This window comes from Eleutherodactylus coqui, chromosome 1 (genome assembly GCF_035609145.1).
Source record: "Eleutherodactylus coqui strain aEleCoq1 chromosome 1, aEleCoq1.hap1, whole genome shotgun sequence".
Taxonomy (NCBI): Eukaryota; Metazoa; Chordata; class Amphibia; order Anura; family Eleutherodactylidae; genus Eleutherodactylus; species Eleutherodactylus coqui.
In genome coordinates, this window is record NC_089837.1 from 454024780 (window position 1) to 454043353 (window position 18574).

At 43.1% G+C, this 18574-nt stretch overlaps 1 protein-coding gene across 2 annotated transcripts in view; it reads left to right on the forward strand.

Moving 5' to 3' along the window:
• CAB39L (calcium binding protein 39 like) overlaps positions 1-18574 on the forward strand; it is an 83627-nt gene that overhangs the window by 36933 nt on the left and 28120 nt on the right. For both annotated transcript variants that reach the window (XM_066583911.1, XM_066583920.1), the window contains exons 2-5: positions 5244-5385; positions 7489-7653; positions 10290-10408; positions 17515-17683. In XM_066583911.1, the coding sequence (XP_066440008.1) occupies positions 5275-5385; positions 7489-7653; positions 10290-10408; positions 17515-17683 (564 nt within the window). In that variant the 5' untranslated portion in view covers positions 5244-5274. The remainder of the gene's footprint in view (positions 1-5243; positions 5386-7488; positions 7654-10289; positions 10409-17514; positions 17684-18574) is intronic.

An 18574-nucleotide genomic window follows, 5' to 3' on the forward strand; every position in this document is an offset into this window, starting at 1 on the left:
TTATATTAGTGTGATTTGTGTCTCAGTAACAGGACTTTATGAAGGTAACCTACTGTTGCTGGATTATAAATGGAGAATGAAACTATAAGGGTACCAGGGCCCATTCACACAGCCATGTTTTCAGGTCTTGCGTGTCCTTGCATTCAACGGAAAACACACAGCCCCATAGATAGACTATGATGCTATTTAATGATGTTTCACGCAAACTGATGGTCCATGAGCTATTCCTGTTCGTTTATCATGGAGAAGAATAGGACATGCAATGCATAGGGCCCATAGAGATGGGACAGCACATACATGTCTGTGTTCTGTCTGATGCAAGTTGCACATGAGTTTTTTGAGTGCAACACGCATACACCCGTGTGAATCTGTCCTAAGGGTCTGTTCACACATAGTGGAAATGGTACGGCTTTTCTGCTGTGAAAAGTATGCACTAAAACTGCATAATAAACTATGTCAAAATCTGCATCTTTCGCACGTTTTTTGAAGCGGATCTGCAGCAGATGTCACCATTTTAATTGATCTGTTGCAGATCCATGGTCAAAATCCTTACCAGATTTCCACCACTGGTACAAATGTTTACATGGGTTTAATGTGGATTTTGATACAGATTTTCCACTGTGGGAGATCTGAATAATTTCCGCTACCTGTAAGCATACCCTAAGGCCTCATGTCCATGGGGAAAATCAGGCCCACTACAGATTCTCCATGGAGAATCCGTAGCGGGTCCCTCCTGCCCCGCGGACATGAGGGCTGAAAATAAGAATTACTCACCTCTCCGGACTCTCCGGATCTTTCCTTCTTCGCGGCCTGATCTTCTCTCCGTCGCAGCCGGATCTTCTTTCTTCGGCCCGGCGGATGTGCTCAGCACGCCGGCTGCGTGCGGCGCGCATGCGCCGGGCACATCCACAGGGCCGATGAAAGAAGATTCGTCCGCGAAGAAGGGAAGACCCGTACCGTCCGGAGCAGATGAGTTTAATTCAGGTGCGGGTCTCCCGTGGATCCGGACGGCTTCCATAGGCTTCAATAGAAGCCTGCGGGAGCCGTCCCCGCGGGAGACCCGCACGGAAATGCAGTATGTCCGGATTTTTTCCTGCACGCGGGACCCGCGCATGCAGGGAAAAATGACATCCGCAGGTATTTAATTACCTGCGGGTGTCCAATGCATCCCTATGGGGCGCGGATCCGCGTGCGGGAAAAATGCTCCGGATTTTAATTCTTAATTTGCCTGTGGACATGAGGCCTAAAACACTCTCCTTTTTACTCTTTGATGTCAGCCAATCAAAGGTGTAAAACCAATTTATCTTTTTTGGTTTTTACCCCAGGGCTTTGATGTCAGTAAGCCAAACTTCTGACTCCACTATAATTCCACACTCTAACTACAAATCTGACTTCAGCCTATGTGTAATAATTTGTAAAAATACTTGCCATAGTAATATGGTAACTCCAGGCTTATATTTATATATAATATTTAATATTTGCATTTTTGAAACCAAAGTTAGTCAATAGAGTTATTCTGACTCCACCCAAAACTGAATATGACTCCGACTCCACAGCCCTGTTATAAACATGGGTATAGCCATGTTGCCTTCCACCCAATAAAACGCTCACTGTTGCCCTCATCCACTCTCGGCTTGATTATTGCAGCTCGCTGCTGATCAGCTTTCCCTGCGCCAGATTTTCCCCTCGGCAATCCATCCTGAATGCGGCAGCTAGGCTCATCTTCCTGTCCAGCCGCTACTAATAGGACGCCTCTGCCCTGTGCCGGTCACTGCACTGTCTGCCTGTCAAATACAGAATACAATTTAAACTCCCCACCCTCATCCACAAAGCCCTCCACAGCACCGCGCCGCCCTATATTGCTTCCCTCATCTTAATCCACCACCCAGCCTGCGCTCTCCGCAGATTAAGCCGCCTTTTAACCGGAGCCTCTCATTCCTGCCTCTAAAACTTCTCCAGAGCAGCACCAGTCCTCTGGAACGCGCTACCCAAAACTATCCTGGCAATCCCCGACACACAAAACTTCAGGCGTGCTCTAAAAACGCACCTCTTCAGGGAGGCATACCACATCCCCTAAACCAAAGCCCTCTTTACGCCACCTGATAGCATGCTCCCTGTCCTAGTGACGCAACCGCTGCTAGCTGCCCCCTGCAGTCATACCGATTCAGCCACTATACAGCTTAGGTCTGACCATTGCCTATGTGTACAGCATCCCTCACTCTCCATCCCCGCCATACTGTGCACATCTCCAGCCCCTTTACCTTCTGTATCACCCAATTACCTGTAGTGTGTAAGCTCGTTGGAGCAGGACCCTCACCCCTACTACTTCCATCAATTGATTACTTCATGTAACCGTGATTTTGTTTCTGTTCCCCCTGTATTGTAAGCGCTGTGGAATATGTTGGTGCTATATAAATAGAGATTATTATTATTATTATTAATATGATAAAGGACAAAGACCGCATTCACGTGGGGAGAAATCCAGTTATGAGTTCAATGAAAATGCGCATCACAAATCGGAGTGATTATCATATATTTTTAATGCAGATTTTAATATGAACATGACGCAGAGCCGCCTGTGGATTAGCCCCATTCAATAAGGCTAATCCACGTTTGGATCTTCCAACACGGGTTCCCCATTAAGAATTGAGAAGTCCTCATGTTGTGACTTTGTTGGACAATGTCAATGAGGAAAGTTTTCGAAGGAACATTTTAATGCTGGAGGAAAAAACGTGGGAAATTTGCATCAGATTTTTGTACTTCAGTTATGTAAAAAACAATTCTTTCCATGATGATACAACATCCAACTAATGCCGTCAAAACGCCACTAAACCGTAACACAGTAACCTACCCTAAAGGAAAGCCGCTTGGCAGCTGTTGCCAGCATATAGGCGACCTACTGAGCAACTGCACATCGTTCAGCTTATTACCATTTAAGGGCTATTAATGACCACTAGGACTTCTAAGTTCAGCCTTCTTTTTTTCGCCTGTCGATGGTAAATGTTGTGAAGGTCATTTCTAACAGCGAGTTTCCTATTCAGTGAGTAATTTGTAAAAATCAGACCTAATATAGCACCATTAACCGGTTCTGCTTGATGGAGCCGATATTTGGCTATGAAGCTCCTGCATGGTTATGTAATTGCGCCCTTGTGACTGTAATATGAACAGGGTTTCCATTTCACGTAATGTAATTTTTATTCCTGTTACATCGAGCTCTTCTGTCTTCCTTGCTGCAGTTTTCTAACAGTTTGCATTTGACCCAAATGACTGATGTGTCCCTGTGCCAAATGCTATGGGAAGACCCAGTTATTTTGTTTTACTAGTATGATTTGGTAAAATGCAAATATTGGAAATCTCATGACTGATGTTGTGTCTGTTTATGTTTAAAGTGGTTTCCTGGGATAGGTCATCAATATCTGGTCAGTCGGGGTCCACCACTTGGGATCTGTTACAGTTTGTGGCCACTAGCTTACCCCTCCTGGCCACCGTGGCATGTGTCCTGTTACTGTCTTCAGCGCATGCTGTGCCGTCTGCAGCCCAGAGAGCATGCATGTGCACCTGCCCTTGCTCTTAAAGGACCAGCGTGCACTTTGCAAAACCTTTCCCCTGCCAATCATGTGGTACCTAGGCTGTATCAGACATTATCCCCTTATGGAGGGTCTTTTCACTCAATTTGTGGTCTTTTGTTCCTGCTTAAGATGTTATTTCAGTGTGTTCGGATTGTCCAATTCCTAAATTTGGTTATTTCTGACTTCGTTGTATTCTGTGTTCCTGACCTTGGCTTGTTATACTGACCACACTTTTGTTTGCCACATGCACCAACCTCTGGACTGATGACCGTGCAGAATGTGGGTATACATATTCCGTAGGAGAGCATATTCAGCAATGCTGTTGCGGAATATTTCATCCTGTGTGAAAGGTCACGTACCGCGCTTAACCTGTTTTGTGTGGCCTGACCTCCGGCTCGTCCCTCATTCTGAACTTGCACTGCCTGCCTCGATCCAGATTGTCTGACACCCGCCTCTGTTCATGCCCTCAGATATCATGCCTTGATCTACAGTAGCGTCAGCTGCCACATTATTGGGACCACTTCCAGAGTAACAGCTTGGGGACCCCAAAGCGAAGCCCGCATCCCAACTGGTGGGGTAAAGGATGAAAACAGTTCCTCAAGTGTTACCTCTGGAATTGGTCTTGGAGTGGTTGTACCAGAATTACAGGTTATCCCCTATCAAAGGATAGGGAATAACTTGCTGACAGGTGGGGGTCTTACCACCGATCCCAAGAACAGGGGTCCCATGTCCTCCTTTTTTCTCACTGTGGGCTTACTGCAACCCCTACAGTGAGTAGTAGATGGAAAGGACTGCGAGTCGTGCAAGCCTGCTGCCACACCATTCGTTTTCAGCAAGCCTGCGAAGATAGCTGAGCGGCAAGTGCCGAGTTATTTCCGTCAGCCTCGTAGAAATGAATTGAGCGCCAGCTGTACATGCTCGGTGGGAGAAGCCTCCCTGCAGTGACAAGAAGAGGGGGACACGGGACCCTTTTCAATTAAAGGAGTGAAGTTTGCTGCAGATCCGCGTAAAAATTTGCCTCAATAGTGCGGATTTTGACATGACTTTTGGTGCATATTTTAACCTGTGGAAAATCTGCACTTTTTTTACTATGTATAAATGGACCCAAATACAGCACATATCAAAGGTATCCTACAAAGAGGAGGTGAGATCACAGCAGGGGTCTCAACAGCTGGCTCCTCCCACTCACTGTAGTATGCATATAGAGTGCCCAGATCCCCTTTCCCCAATGACTCCCACTACTGTGCATACAAGCTATGATATCACTCCACCTCCTGCTGAGCATACAGGTCACGATAACCTACCCCTTCATCCTTACCTCTGATGAACCTCTTCCCCTCGCTAAACCTAAGGAGCCACTGGTAGAACAGCTAGTTACTCACAAGGCAGAGACTGAGAGGAAAGGAGAGAAGCCTCTAAGTTCAGCTCCTTCTGGGCAGTACGACCGTTCATCGGGGGTGGGTCCTGACCCTGGGAGGAGATGTGCCTTGCAAGAGGCACACCTGCAACAAGTACGCTAGCCTTAGCATTTGTATAGAACTGATCAGACACCTCCTACGGTTCCATACCTTCATTGCTAAATGCAGATATATGTATACATATTACTTGGGGGGGGAAAAAAAGTGTTAATTTGTAGCAGTACTAACTAATTCTTTCTTCTGCCTTCCTTTTAAGGATTCTGCTGTGTTAATACAAAGCAAGAAGAATGAAGAAAATGCCACTGTTCAGCAAATCGCACAAGAATCCTGCAGAAATCGTGAAAACTCTAAAGGAAAACATGGCCTTATTAGAAAAGCAGGACAAGAAGACTGAGAAAGTAAGACCTTTGATATGTCACAAGACTGATTATCATCTCTCATATAACACAGCCATTGTCTCAGACATAATGAGATTGGGTGCCACGTTGGCTCATTGGTTAGAAATGTTGCCTTGCAGTTCTGGGATTCTGGTTTACTAAACGTTTGTTTGGAGTTTGTACAAGTTCTTCATACTTGCTAATGTTTGTTTTAGGGACTGGTTTCTTCACACAAATCTAAAGCACATGTAGTAAGTGTCCATAAGGGCTCATTCACATGGGCGTATTGTTATCGTGTATTTCCCATGCGTAACACGCAGTGAATGGAGGTAATGAAAGTCTATGGACTTTTATTCTTCCATTCACACCTGCATTAAAACTGCGAGGGGACACTTTATATAAAGCGCAGGAGAAATAAATCACAGCATGCTCTATTTCTACACGTTTCAATACTCAGCCCTTCAAGGGCTCAGGATGAAACGCTGCCCCTTTGCAATGCCTATGAATGGGCAGCGTTAAATACAAAGCCTCACTCGGTAGAGAGCTGGGAATTTTGAAAATAAAAAGTCACACTGCGCATGTCCATGATGTCAGATTCCCGGACATGCGCAGTGCCAATCACAGCCTGTATGTGATCTCTGCCGCAGAGCGAATGAGGTGTGATGAGTACAATGCTGCAAGACTCACAGCATTGTACTTGTACGCCCGTGTGAATGAGTCCTTAAGGGCAACTTTTGTCTTTATGCCATTAGGAGAGGCAATGCAAAGAGTGGCATTTGATCAGGAGGACTTTATTACATGCTCAACCATAGTTATACAACATTAATAATTTCTGTCCTAATTTAGGGTGCATTGACACATTGCGGAGACACTGCAGTTTTTCCACAGCGGAAACGTGTTTTATTAAAGTGAATGGGATTAAAGCAAGTCCTGTTCACTTTTAGAGAAAAAATGCACTTTTCTGCTGTAACTGTACTATAACATGCAGTTTTGCTGCGGGAATTCCCCAGCGTGTGAACGTACCCTAAGATAGATCTTCCTGTTACCCTAAGATAAATCCTCCTGTTAAAAGATTCTCTTCTGTTGAAGTTGGTCCTTGTGCTTGAGGAAATAAGATTCTACTAAATTGAGTGTTTGTTTGTAGATTTATTTTGACAACACTAATAGATTCGGAGAACAATGGCAAGGAATTTGTCCCTATTAAATGCTTTAGTATGCCCACTCCTATAGGGAGCAAATATTCCCTATAGGAGGGTGTTAGAATTAGTCCAGTTACTTAAAGGGCTGATCTGAGGATTCTTTTTTCTTTTCCATTCACTATGTAGCTATCCCTCCAGTATATATAAGTGAACTAATGTTACCTTTGTTAGTTCTTTCTTTCTATCAGAAACTCTCTCCTCAGATAGTCATGTGATCTCAATAGTGACCAGCTCAGATCTACTTGTGTTTGTGTGACGTTTCTAGTTGATTTCTCTGTTTGTGCTGTTACATGGACCCTACCATGGAAACTACCTAGTGAGGGACACAAAGACTCCTATCACAGTTACTGGGTACTGGTGCATTATGTCTACACCGGAAGTATGGGTGGAGTTATAGGTTTCCCAGGTTGAGATGCTGTGGATGCCCACGGGTGCTGCTTGGCTGCAGATGGGGTCCCGGCTGTCACTTACCCCGGCAGCAGCCCATCTCACCTTTGCTGTCAGTCAAGGTCTCCACCCAGAACTCTGGTGGAGACATAATGTACCAGTACCCAGTTACTGATGATTATCACACAGTTTTATAATACAGGAAATCACAGCTCATCCTCCTGACTGTATACTTATTGTCTAACTTATTTAGGTGAATATAGGAAGTACTTTTAATTAAACACCCCCGCAATAGGCATAAATGTTATAGCCCCCTAGCTAATGCAAGATTGATGGGAAGTGAAAATACAAAAACAAATCACTCCTAAGATGGTGCCTGACAGGCATCAGACAGGGTCTGCAATACACAGAGGAGACCTGCAGAGTGCAACAGGTGAGGTCGGCAGGCAATCTGTTTTCACCGGAGTGGGCTTTTAATATCTGCAATAAAATGTTGTATGAAAAAATCTTTTGGTTACATTGTTTTTCTTTGTGACAGGCTTCGGAAGAGGTGTCCAAATCACTTCAAGCCACCAAGGAAATTTTGTGTGGTACAGGAGACAAAGAGCCCCAAACAGAAACCGTGGCTCAGCTAGCACAAGAGTTGTACAACAGTGGCCTGTTAGTCACGCTGATAGCCGATCTGCACCTCATAGATTTTGAGGTAGGTAACCCTTACTAAGCTAATTATCCCTTCTTTATACCAGCAGATTGTGTGTGTGTGTGTGTGTGTGTGTATACATACATGTTCCATGCATTTCTGTGGTCTGAGAATCTTTCATAAGGGGGTTAACGATGATCCATCACAATCTGCACGGTAGAGATCTGACTCCATCACCCTGCCGATCAACTGTTTGAAAGGGCCCAATATCACACTCTCCTACATGCGATTTTGCAGCAGATACGAGGCGTTTTTGTAACAGAAGTAGCGATCCTCGCCGCGGCGGAGTATCGCAGAGGTTTTTTTTCCATTGTTTTCAATGAGGAAAACCTTGCATCACATCGCATGCACCTAAAAGAATGGAGTTCGTATTCGCACGCGATTTGTGTTCCTCGCAACACCCAGATCTCGCACGGTTTTCTTGCCCATGTGAAACAGGCCTTAGTGTCTCAAAATAAAACCTATATCCCTGTAATGTGGACAACTTTCTGGACTGCATGCTGCCCATGATTCAGACAGCATGACCCTAGTGATGGACAACATCTTATTTTCGATTTGCAGTAGACACCAAAAATATACAGCTGTAAAAATCATTTAAAGCGAAAAGGGAAGTAAATTACTAACACTGTAAATGGAGAAGGTAAAAGTGTCGATTTTAAGGAAATGCACTGTTATGCAAAATTATGCTTTTTACTGATTATTTCAAAGAACAGTCTATTTATATAAGTAAAGACTAGTGATCCCCAGAGTCATCTTCTCCTTTTTTATTGTGAATGCTGTGTAAGATCTATTCCACAGAGACAGTAGAGTTCTATAGGAAAACACTGTGTAGCACATGCTCGGCCAGCACTCCATTCACAGTGATGTCACTGCGGAGGGAGAAGCGTTCTGAGTATTTTGCAAGTTTGGTATAACCCCTTTAAAAGCTGCAGCAGTCACATAGATGCCCTTATTTCAGCTGACATACGGTAGATTCCTATAATGTGATAAAACAAGTACACTTCAGTAGGTGATAAATACCACTTCCTCAGTGCTTTTGAGAAGAAGTGAAACACTGATTATAGAGCCTCAGACTAGATTCTGAATGTTTCCTGCAAGTTGTGTTCCGCATGAAAGTTCCCTTTTACATGGATTATCGTTCAGTTTCTCGCAGAATCGTGTGAAACTGAACAATAATAGTTTACTGTAAACGCTGCCAGCAACTGACGAACATCAATGAAATGCACAATGTATTTTGTCCAGCGGCTCCATTCCCCAGTGCAGTACAGAAATGGGACAATGTATCTTGTCCAGCGGCTCCATTCCCCAATGCAGTACAGAAATGGGACAATGTATCTTGTCCAGCGGCTCCATTCCCCAGTGCATTACAGAAATGGGACAATGTATCTTGTCCAGCGGCTCCATTCCCCAGTGCATTACAGAAATGGGACAATGTATCTTGTCCAGCGGCTCCATTCCCCAGTGCAGTACAGAAATGGGACAATGTATCTTGTCGAGCAGCTCCATTCCCCAATGCAGTACAGAAATGGGACAATGTATCTTGTCCAGCGGCTCCATTCCCCAGTGCAGTACAGAAATGGGACAATGTATCTTGTCCAGCGGCTCCATTCCCCAATGCAGTACAGAAATGGGACAATGTATCTTGTCCAGCGGCTCCATTCCCCAATGCAGTACAGAAATGGGACAATGTATCTTGTCCAGCGGCTCCATTCCCCAGTGCAGTGCAGAAATGGGACAATCTATCTTGTCCAGTGACTCCATTCCCCAGTGCAGTACAGAAATGGGACAATGTATCTTGTCCAGCGGCTCCATTCCCCAGTGCAGTACATAAATGGGACAATGTATCTTGTCCAGCGGCTCCATTCCCCAGTGCAGTACATAAATGGGACAATGTATCTTGTCCAGCGGCTCCATTCCCCAGTGCAGTACAGAAATGGGACAATGTATCTTGTCCAGCGGCTCCATTCCCCAGTGCATTACAGAAATGGGACAATGTATCTTGTCCAGCGGCTCCATTCCCCAGTGCAGTACAGAAATGGGACAATGTATCTTGTCCAGCGGCTCCATTCCCCAGTACACTACAAAAATGGGACAATATATCTTGTACTGTGAAAGAGGCGAGACAGAATTCCCTGATTTTTTTTTGAGACTGTTGGGGGTCCCGAGTAGGTTCAGCGGATGGGTGAAAACGGGGGGAAAAAAATGTCCTCGCCGAAATACCCCCTTAAATGTTATTTCCATTTTCTATAAGATAAAACTGCTAGTGCATCTTTTCTTCAAACTCTTTTGTATCATCTCTTTATTATTAGTCTTGAAAATGTATGAATAAATTTGCAACTGGGTGTTTCCATGTGCTTGCGCACTCAAATGGGCACTGAGTGTTGGACTGCGTAGGGACACCCAATTTACAATTTATTTATATATTTTCAAGAAGAATGACTGAGGATGTCACAATGCTGAGTTCTTGGATAGTGCAGTAGCATTGTTCCTAAGTAATTACTGAAACTGATCTACAAGGAGAGCTGACAGGGTCCCTTGTTTGTGATTTTTGCTGTAGTTCTTTTCAAAGTAAAGTTTTCTTACATTTTACTACCTTTCTTTTTCTATCTGTGATATGTAATATCTTATATGTGTTGCAGGGTAAGAAGGATGTGTCCCAGATATTCAACAATATCTTGAGAAGACAGATTGGCACACGCTGTCCCACAGTGGAATATATTAGCTCCCATCAACATATCCTCTTTATACTACTCAAAGGGTGAGTTACACGTCACAGCAGAGCAATACAGGTAGTAGACCAATTATGTAATTGCCAATAAATGTAACATCCATATGCAGAACCGCCTCCGACATCAGAACGCTGTCCTGCATGCTGTTAGAAACGTGTGTCAGCATTCGCCTGTCATTGGACCCATGAAGGGAAATCCTTTTATTGGACGAAGGCCGATACTTGATTGGGAAGGGTTCATTTTCAAAAAAATTGCTAATAATAAAATCATGAAAGTTCATGTTTATGTGTTTCTGTTGACTAATTTCAAGGAACCCACAACGCGTTTTCCCACTGAAAATAAAAAAAATCTAGTTTATTTTCTTTTGCAGCTATTTCACACTTCAAAATATATATTTTTTTTATCGCCGCATTCAAAACCCTCTTAACGTTTCCTTTTTTTTTCTGTCAACGGTGCTGCTTGAGGGTTTTTTGTTTTTTCTCTTTTGTGGAATGAGTTGTACTTTTTAATGGCACCATTTGTTGATCCTTACAAATTAGTTTTTATTGCTTTCTATTCCGTTTTTTGTAAGGCAAGATAGGCAAAAACAAGATGTTTGTTCTTGCTGTAAAATCTTTCTCAATTCGTTGATTGGGGACACAGCTTTGGCCGTGGGTATAGATACTGCCACTAGGAGGCGGACACCCAACAACAGAAGAAAAATGTTAGCACCTCTCACTAGCTATATCACCCCTACAGGCACCAAGCTAATCTGTTTGTATGCAAGCAGAAGATGCAGCCAAGTAAGTAGAACATAACAGTGTTCATGTTTAATGATTTACGGTAAAAACCATTAACTTGAGAATGGCACAATGTGCAACCAGAAAGGGAGAAACTCTGATTTGGAGAGAAAATGCGATACATTAAAAAAGACCAAAACTGAGTGGGTGCTGTGTTCCCAAATGAACAAGGCGAGGAAGAAATTTTTTGGTAAGAACAAGAATCTTGTTTTATCATCCCTGTGATGGCTCTGATCATAGGACGTTCAAGAGCAGTTTAGCGGGATGGAAAGATATGTTATGATGCATGCGGACAGCCCATGGCCGTCTGCAAAACTCTCCAACCAAGGGAGGTGTCCGCACATGCAAACGTATGCGGCCGGTATAACCTTGCAGTGGTGGGCAGGGAAGACCATATAGTGGACTTAGACACCTGGAAACCTTAAGCCCTGTTACAAATCACCCATGATGCTCCCACTGCTTGAAAGGAATGCACCATAACCCGGAATGGAGGCGTCCTTCAGTGTATCCAAGGAGAAATGGCAACTTTGGAGGCTGTGAGGCCCCATTTAGGGCCATCTGGAATTTCTAACGGGGAAAGTATAGTCAAGGAGGCTGTTTGAGATATATTCTCAAAGTTGGCACCAGATCCGATTTGTGAAACACACGCTCCCTCGGACAAACTGCGTTAGACAAAAGGAAGGCCGGCCTATATCCTTGTTGAGATGGAATGCTGATGCCACCTTTAGGCAAGAAGGAGAAAACTGGATGTAGTACTACTTTATCCTGATGAAAAACTGTGAGTGGGGGTTTGACCGACAAAGCCACTGACTCGGAAACCCTGCAGATAGCAGGAAGACCACCTTGTAGGTCAAAAGTCGTACTGGTATCTCAATAATTCAAAAGGATGGGACTGAAGTGCATCCAGCACCAGGTTCTAGGCTCAGGGTAGTATGGGAGAGTGGTACGGAGGGACGGCGTAAAGTACATATGGCTGAGTTTGAGGCCAGTGGGTGCTTGAACAGAATGGATAACAGGAATACCTAATTCTTCAGGGAACTTAGACTCAAGCACATATCTAGACCTTTCTGTAGAAAGGACAGAAGGTGGGAAAGGTAAAAACACATAGGGTGAAAATTGCAACGTTCACACTAAAGAATAAAACTGTTCCAAATGTGATGATAAAATGGAAGAGGAGGAAGGTTTCCTTGCATTTAACATGGTTTGAATGACTGGCTCCTCAAACCCGCATGCTCTTAAGACCACGGCTTCAACCTCCACGCCGTTAAATGAAGCATGGACAAACTTTGGTAGTAGAGGGGTCCCTATAAGAGAAGATCTTCTCCAAGAGGGAGGCGCCACGGAGGCTTGCCGAGGCCAATCTGGGGCTATGAGATCTACCAGTAGGCCTTTCGCCTTCATCTTCGTGAGAAGACGTGGGTTTAGTGGGAAGGGAAGAAGGATGTACGGGAACCGAAAGCCCGTCCACGGGATTACGAGAGACCTGGCTACAAAGGGCAGTGGTTTGCAATTGATCCTTACCAACTGATGGGGATCCCATGATCGTATAACATGGCTCTGATGGATGATAGAGGGAGCCCCCTCCCTCTGTCAGCCCTTTACATGCCACGGTTATATAATCCCTTTACATGCCATGGTAGAACAGTGAGGATCGTGGTTTCTCCAGTCCCTGTTGTTTTAGCATGTGCCAGGCTGCTATTTAACAGCCAAGCACTTGCTCCCTCTGGCATGGGAGACCCATGCCAAGCTTCTGATGCAGTGCCATAAAAAGGTGCATGCATCAAAATAGGGCCCCTTAACAGCCACTGTAAAAAGCCTTATGGGCGGTCATTAAGAGGTTAATAATACAATGATTCGGGAGTAATGGATGTGTCACAGTATAACTGAAAAAGCTGGGTGACACTATCAACTTATCTGTGATGCCGACCATCTTTATTGCGTTCCAGCTTTTCTAAATATAAAAGTGAATAGAAGAATTTTGAACCTCTAGACTAAAGATAACCATTCAGTGATTTTTTTATTTTTTTTTCTGTCCTTTTGATGAAGAAAAGTTATTTCATGTCGTTAAATGGTCTCTGCACGTTGAACAAAGTGAATTTTGTTCTTATATGTGATAACTAACCAAGGTGCAAATCACTTTATTGCATTTTTGTGCTCAAGAATCCCTCCAATGTGCTGGCCACTAGCGATCTCATTTCCTTCTAACTTGCTGTCCACTGTCTGTTGTCATGTGAAGTCCATGTGCAGTAACAGTACGTTGAGATGGATTACAAGAAGTGGTGGGTGGTTGGGCTTTGCTTGCTCTCTCATGCTACCTATAGACCTCTATGGAGAGAAGAGAAGGAGAGAGCTGCTGGAGGGAGACTATTAGCATCTGCTGCTAATTAGTGAGTGTTTTACAGCTACTGCTCGGTATTACTGTATAATGTCCTCCATGCTTCTTGTTACTTATGAGTGTGTGCTGCAGAGAGAATAAGATATCCTGCTCTCCTATGTGTGTAGTATGTGAGAGACATGATAACAGGGAAGACTAAAAATTAGATATACAGCCTGCAGTGAGGGAAAACTGTTGAAAAATGCTATATACAAGTCCTATAATATCCAGAAATTGTAATGCTCCTCATGTACACGCACAGCACATTACTTTGCAAAGTCACTGAAAGTGTGCTTTAAGCATTAGGGTGATAGACTAGCTACATACCTAGATTTCAGAGGTTTTGGCTAATATGCATGTCTGGAAGAACAGCCAAGCTGAGCCCTTGGAGGGCATTTATAATCTGGTATATGTTTCAGTGCCCTTGCAAGGCTATTCAATTGCTGAAGGTAAGTCAAAGGCATCCAGTAACTTAATCAGGTAGCAGTATATCAGGGATGCTGCTCAAGGACCGCTTCCTAAAATAGCTGAAGTGTCACATCCCTGTTGGAGGAAGTCAAAATCAACCCCATTCTCTCAGAAACTTACTTAATGAAAGTAGCTCTGTTAATATTTTATCAGCTTGTTAATCATTTATCATTCCAGTTTCCACTCTGCTTGTTTTGGAATTCCATGGTTTAGGTGTTTGCCTGTATGGTAATATACACAGATCAATAGAGTTAACAAGGGACCTGCAGAACGTCAATTCTATTACCAATTAATGATCAGACATCAGCATTGCTTGCAGTCATACACAGCAATGTGAAATGAAGGTCACTGGATGCCCTGTGTTGTCATATCATTCACTAATGGAGCTCTTAACACGTGATCCTAGAGTTAAATTACAGGATTAACATTTAATTTTACCTAGTTGAAGGCAATCTAATAGGCTGCCCAGAAGCAAAATGTAAGTCTAGAAGACCATCTTAAAGGGGTTTTCTGAGATGGGTACACTGTGGGAATCACTTTTTTTATTTTTTAAATCTAACTGTAAAAACATCAGCTGGATGCTAAATGGCAAAACTCAATTTTACACTCAGCAGTCACCTTTCCTGGGTACTTAAAGTCTCACAATACTCTGATATCCCCCAGGACTTACAGTAGAGCCGAATAGTGTGACAGCCTGATGTTGCAAGAAATATTGATATAAAGTATCTATCGACAGTAAAACACATGACACTAGGAACTCGGCATTAGATGATGGGGAAAGAGGGTGATGATGATCACATTATGAATATGAGGAAACTGGCCATGAAGACTAGAGCAGATGATAAGGAATTAAAATGACAACCAGAATCTATGTCCCTAATGCTGCCTCTCCCTATGTGTTTACCTAATCTCTCCCTGACACTGTCCCTCAACACCAGACAACACAGCCCCTAAGTAGTTCTCAGTTGTCCTACTGGCATGCCTGTCTAAAATACTATCCCTGAGAACAAGAGGGTACTAGGACCTAGCTGAGGAGCAAACAAGCGATGCTGAAATATGAACCAAGGTAGACAGAACCAAACCAGAAATAACAAGAAACCATAGACTAGGAAACAGACTGAGCTAGGAATAATCAAGGAACAAGAGACACTGATTGGACAAACTCGACTGGACTAGAGAAAGGTACTCTGAATTAGAACAAGAAATACTAGATAGAACACATGTTGTTACAGCTATCAACTGCACCACACTGCTGAAACCATGAATACTTAAGGGAAAGCTACCCAATAAGATGAATGAGGTTAGGCTAAGCAATATGGTCAGCTGAACTCCTCCGGTGGGTCAGCTATGGGAGCAGCTGCATATCAGTTTCCCCAACAACAGATTTGGAAAGCAGGAAACATTCTGCGGTCTAGAAATATGAATTGAAGTAACCGCAGTATTGAGCAGTGTAGATGTGATTACGGTAGCTGTGAGACAGTAAATCATTATTAGCGGCAGCAGTGTTTCTGTGTGAGTCTCTCTGCTTTTCTTTCCTTACTATAGCTCTCGCCTCCCATAGCTCTCTCCTCTCCATAAACTTCTATGGGTTACATGAGTCATCTCTCTCTGCAACACTTCTGTGTTCCGTCTTATCTGTCTTAGGCCAGCTGCACGCAACCAGGTTGGATTCTGCATGAGGGAGCCTTAGCAATGCAAATTTGTTTAGGACCCCATTGATTTCATTGTGCACTCCTGGAAACTTTGCGCTCGGTCGAAAACCATATAGTTTTTAATGACTTCTAGCACAGAGGCTAGCTAAATCAAAGAAGCTTGAGGGGACAAACTGCTATATGCTTATCTTAGGCCAGTCATGTTCTGGTTTTACCCATTCACTATTGAGCATTGCCTTAAAAATGTCAACCTGATAAACAGTGTGCTAATGGTAAGCTACTATGGGTAGATGCGCTTGTCCTCAAGCATGGTCATAGCACAGACATTCCCTATAGCAAGCTTTACTGAAATGTGGCTTATGTTTCAGGCTTTGCTGGTATGCTACATACATTTTATCAGTCATCACAATGGAAATTCAGCATTATTATGATAATTCATGCTCTTACGTCTTGTTAATAATTGTATGTGATCTGCTTGCTGAAGTTTTCCATAACTGTCTTTTCAGAATCCGACCAAAGTACTGGTATAGGAAACATGCAATTAATCAGCAAACGGCTGCTAATTTTTCTGCTCACTTCGCAATCTATTTTGGAGTGAGATTGCACTTTGTTTTTGTGGGGTTTTTTTTCCTGTATTGGCCGCATACTGAAATGTATATGTGTGGCAGCAGTATATTCTTTTCTGCCAGTCCTATATCCTGTATATTTAGACCAAATTAAAAGAAAAAAAATTACATACTTTACCTATAAATCCAGTTGATCGAAATTGATTATAGCTAAGAGTTGTCTTTTAAGGGGTTTTCTACTGAAACTTTATGACTAGAGATGAGCGGGTACCAAAATGCTCGGGTGCTCGTTATTCGAGTCGAGCTTTTCGTAATATTCGAGAGCTCTGTTCGAGTAACGAACCCCATTGAAGTCAATGGGAGACTCAAGCATTTTTGTATTGGACCCGCCGGGTGTCGAGTTTTGTTTTTTTTTTTACTCTCCCTGGCACTTCACAGCAGGAAGTGGTAATGCGGCAAGGGGTCGAACACGGCATGGTACTCGCTCGAGTAACGAGCACCATCAAGTATGCTAATACTCGGACGAGCATGTTCGCTCATCTCTATTTATGACCTGTCAGACAGGATAGTCCTATAAGTTACAAGAATTGGTGGTCCTAGCTGCAAGACCTCATTGATCATGTCAAGAATGGAGGATTCTGAAATGTGGATGCTTAATGCTCATTTAAAGATTTTATAGGTTTCCATGGCTTGCGTTGGCAGTGTATGCCTCTGGAAACCCAAGAATACCTAGAAAAGAAAGGGCCAGGTGAACAACATTGGCTATTATTAAAGGTTGTCAGGCTATTGGCAAGGAAAACATATTTGGTTACTGTTTGCATAATATTGCAAAGTTTTATTGCATGTAGATAGAACTAGAGTAAAGGCCCTTTTACACACAACGAAGCCATCTTTTGAGCGATAATCGCTGCGTGTAAATGTGCGCCCATCATGCACTTGCCGTGCACTTTTCGTCCATCGTTGAGTTCAGCTCAGCTTAAAATCCTCTGTCCCTGATGAGGGGGACCGCACGCATTCTTTTAACAGCTGTCCTGCTGGAGAATAATAGTGATGTATTTAGAGAGCAGACTACCCGCTGTTCTCTAAATACACGCAAATGAAGCTAGTTGGCTACTAATGGGCTGATTAGCCCGTTAGTAGCTAATGTAAAATGATCGCTCAAAACTGTCAGTTTCTGAAGTATTTTCAGCAATCATCTGTGTGTGTAAATGGACCTTAAGGTTAAAAAAAAAGAAACAAAAAACGCGCTGCTGTATACAAGCTGAATATATATATATATATATACTTTTCTTTTAGATATGAATCCCCTCAAGTGGCTTTGCATTGTGGGATAATGCTTCGTGAATGTGTTCGTCATGAGCCGCTTGCCAAAACCATCCTGTACTCTGAGCAGTTTGAGGACTTCTTTAAATATGTGGAAATGTCAACATTCGACATAGCTTCCGATGCCTTTGCTACATTTAAGGTAAATTATTTAAGACTCTGTTCAATGTTTATGTAGTTTTAAAATAGAACTCCTGAACATATTTCTTTTCCTCGCTGTGTCATTTCAAGGCAAGAATGAAAAGCAGTAAAATACAAGACAGTATACAGCGAGTTGATGCATTTTAAAGTAATGGGATATAGGTTATAAATAAAACACTTACGTCTATAAACTACTGTAACAGCGCTGCTTAACATTTCTTCCATATCCGTTGTAAATAGGAGTGCATTATTTGAACTTACAGTTTATTATGTGACTTATATCATGTATTTTCCCTTCTTGTCAAAAAGTCGTCCGTACATTGTTCATGGAGAACTGAAGATTCTGTTCCCTAACTCTGCTGTGCCCACACAGATATAGTATCATCATGGAGGACACTAGAGAAGTACTGAGCAGTGTAGATGTGATTTCAGTAGCTAAAACACAGTAAACAATTACCATTAGCTGCAGGCTGTATCTGTGGGTGTCTCTGCTTTCACCCTCCCTCCTACTGCTATATTCCAGCATGTACCTCTAGTGTACCTTCAAATGAATTCCCTAACTTGACACAACTACTAGACAATAATGGTAAAGATCACCGCACTCTCCAAGATTTACTACTTGGTGCAAACAGATTTTCAAGTCTCTAATCAGTGCAGATTAATTAGTTTCTGACACTTTTAGTATATTGACGTTTTGGTCGTTCTGTCGCTTTATCTCTCTGTCACATTAGGAATGCAGAAGAGGATTATAGGAAGGGTGCAAATAATGCTCAGGCACGGGTACAGTAGGTGAGCATTAGAGAATAAGGCCTGGTTGGCTGCAGCTCATGAATATCGAGACTAGTCCTCTGTGTCTGGCTACTACTAATAAAATGCAAGTTTTCTCCCAAAC